Source organism: Morus notabilis, unplaced genomic scaffold, assembly GCF_000414095.1.
Source record: "Morus notabilis unplaced genomic scaffold, ASM41409v2 Scaffold2241, whole genome shotgun sequence".
Lineage (NCBI taxonomy): Eukaryota > Viridiplantae > Streptophyta > Magnoliopsida > Rosales > Moraceae > Morus > Morus notabilis.
Genome location: NW_010356372.1, coordinates 1 through 1,326, shown reverse-complemented (window position 1 = coordinate 1,326; position 1,326 = coordinate 1). Strand labels below are relative to the sequence as shown.

The window sequence follows — 1,326 nt, the reverse complement described above, 5'->3', positions numbered from 1 at the left end:
ATGTAGAATAGGGAGTGCTACTTATTAAAATTGTTCGTGCATATTTTTTAACATAAAACCTTATTTTCCAAAAGATTGAATGGGTGATGGTTTTTGAAGAAAAGACTCATGGCCTCCATCATTGGTCCGTAGGTAACACATGGTGATACCGACCCCTAGGAAGGGATTCATTATGTACCGGTGTGGATCTCCGAGAGGATAATTTATTTGAGCATATTTTATGGTTGTACGCCCCTAGGTGACAATTATAAAATATGGATCAAATAGTTGAAACGATGGTATACACTCAAGATTAATTTAATTATTAATCTCCCTTAGGAGCTCTGCTAATTAAATTAATGGCCAAAGAAAATGATTATCAATATATGCTGGACAGAGATTGATCCGAATGGTATATATTGATCGGAGGGGATCTGTGTTCGCAATTAAATTTTGCATGATCGCCCCTAGAAGACTTATAAAATGGGAATTATCATTGTGAGGTTGTGATTGTTTCAAGCTTTTGACACACAAACATATTTGTTGCATTATAATATGTATATATGTTTGATTACTAAATGTTTATGCAAGTTTGCTTATACTAGATATATGAATGTTTATTGTAGATCAAAATGTCTTCTAGCGCATTATCATCGATACTTAATAAACACAATTTAACTGGCGAGAATTTTACCGATTGGAAAAGGAACCTAAAGATCGTCCTAACCTTTGAGAAACTGAATTTCGTACTAAATACACCTTGTCCTCCGGAACCACCTGTTGATGCTCCTAATGAGGTTTTCGTAGCGTATCAACGCTGGAAGGACTCTGACGATATGGCTCGCTGTTATATGATGGCGAGCATGTCCACTGTGCTACAAGCACAACATGAAGATTACATAACTGCTCATCAGATTATGGATAATCTTGAGGACATGTTCGGTGGCCAAATGTCGGGAAGCCCTAAGTAACCTTATTAACTGCAGACAGAAGGCTGGGTCTTCCATAAAGGAACATACGCTGAAGGTGATGGGCTATTTGGCTGAAGTTCAGACCAATGGGGCCGACACCGATGCTGAGTCTCAATTGACCATGATCTTTGTGACTTTCTCGAAGGAGTATATTCTGTTTAGGGCAACGTTCAATTTAAGCGCTAGACAGAATATAACCCTGACAGAGTTGATGCAAGAACTCCAAAAGTTCGAGCGGATGATCAAGGGGTCGACTATTGTGGAGAACAACTTTACTGAGGCATCTTCCTCCAAACCCTCTCCAGGGAATGGAAAGAAGAAGTAAGGAGCTAAGAAGGAGAGTTCTTCAGTTCTGCCAAACAAGGGCAAGAACAAG

The 1,326-nt window shown here is 39.1% G+C and overlaps 1 protein-coding gene across 1 annotated transcript; it reads left to right on the top strand.

The window, feature by feature from the left end:
• The first annotated feature begins 611 nt into the window (after positions 1-611).
• Positions 612-950, top strand: LOC112093774. The gene has a single exon (XM_024174875.1). It carries the CDS (start codon positions 612-614, stop codon positions 948-950), a length of 339 nt encoding a protein of 112 aa, XP_024030643.1.
• Positions 951-1,326: the final 376 nt, after the last annotated feature.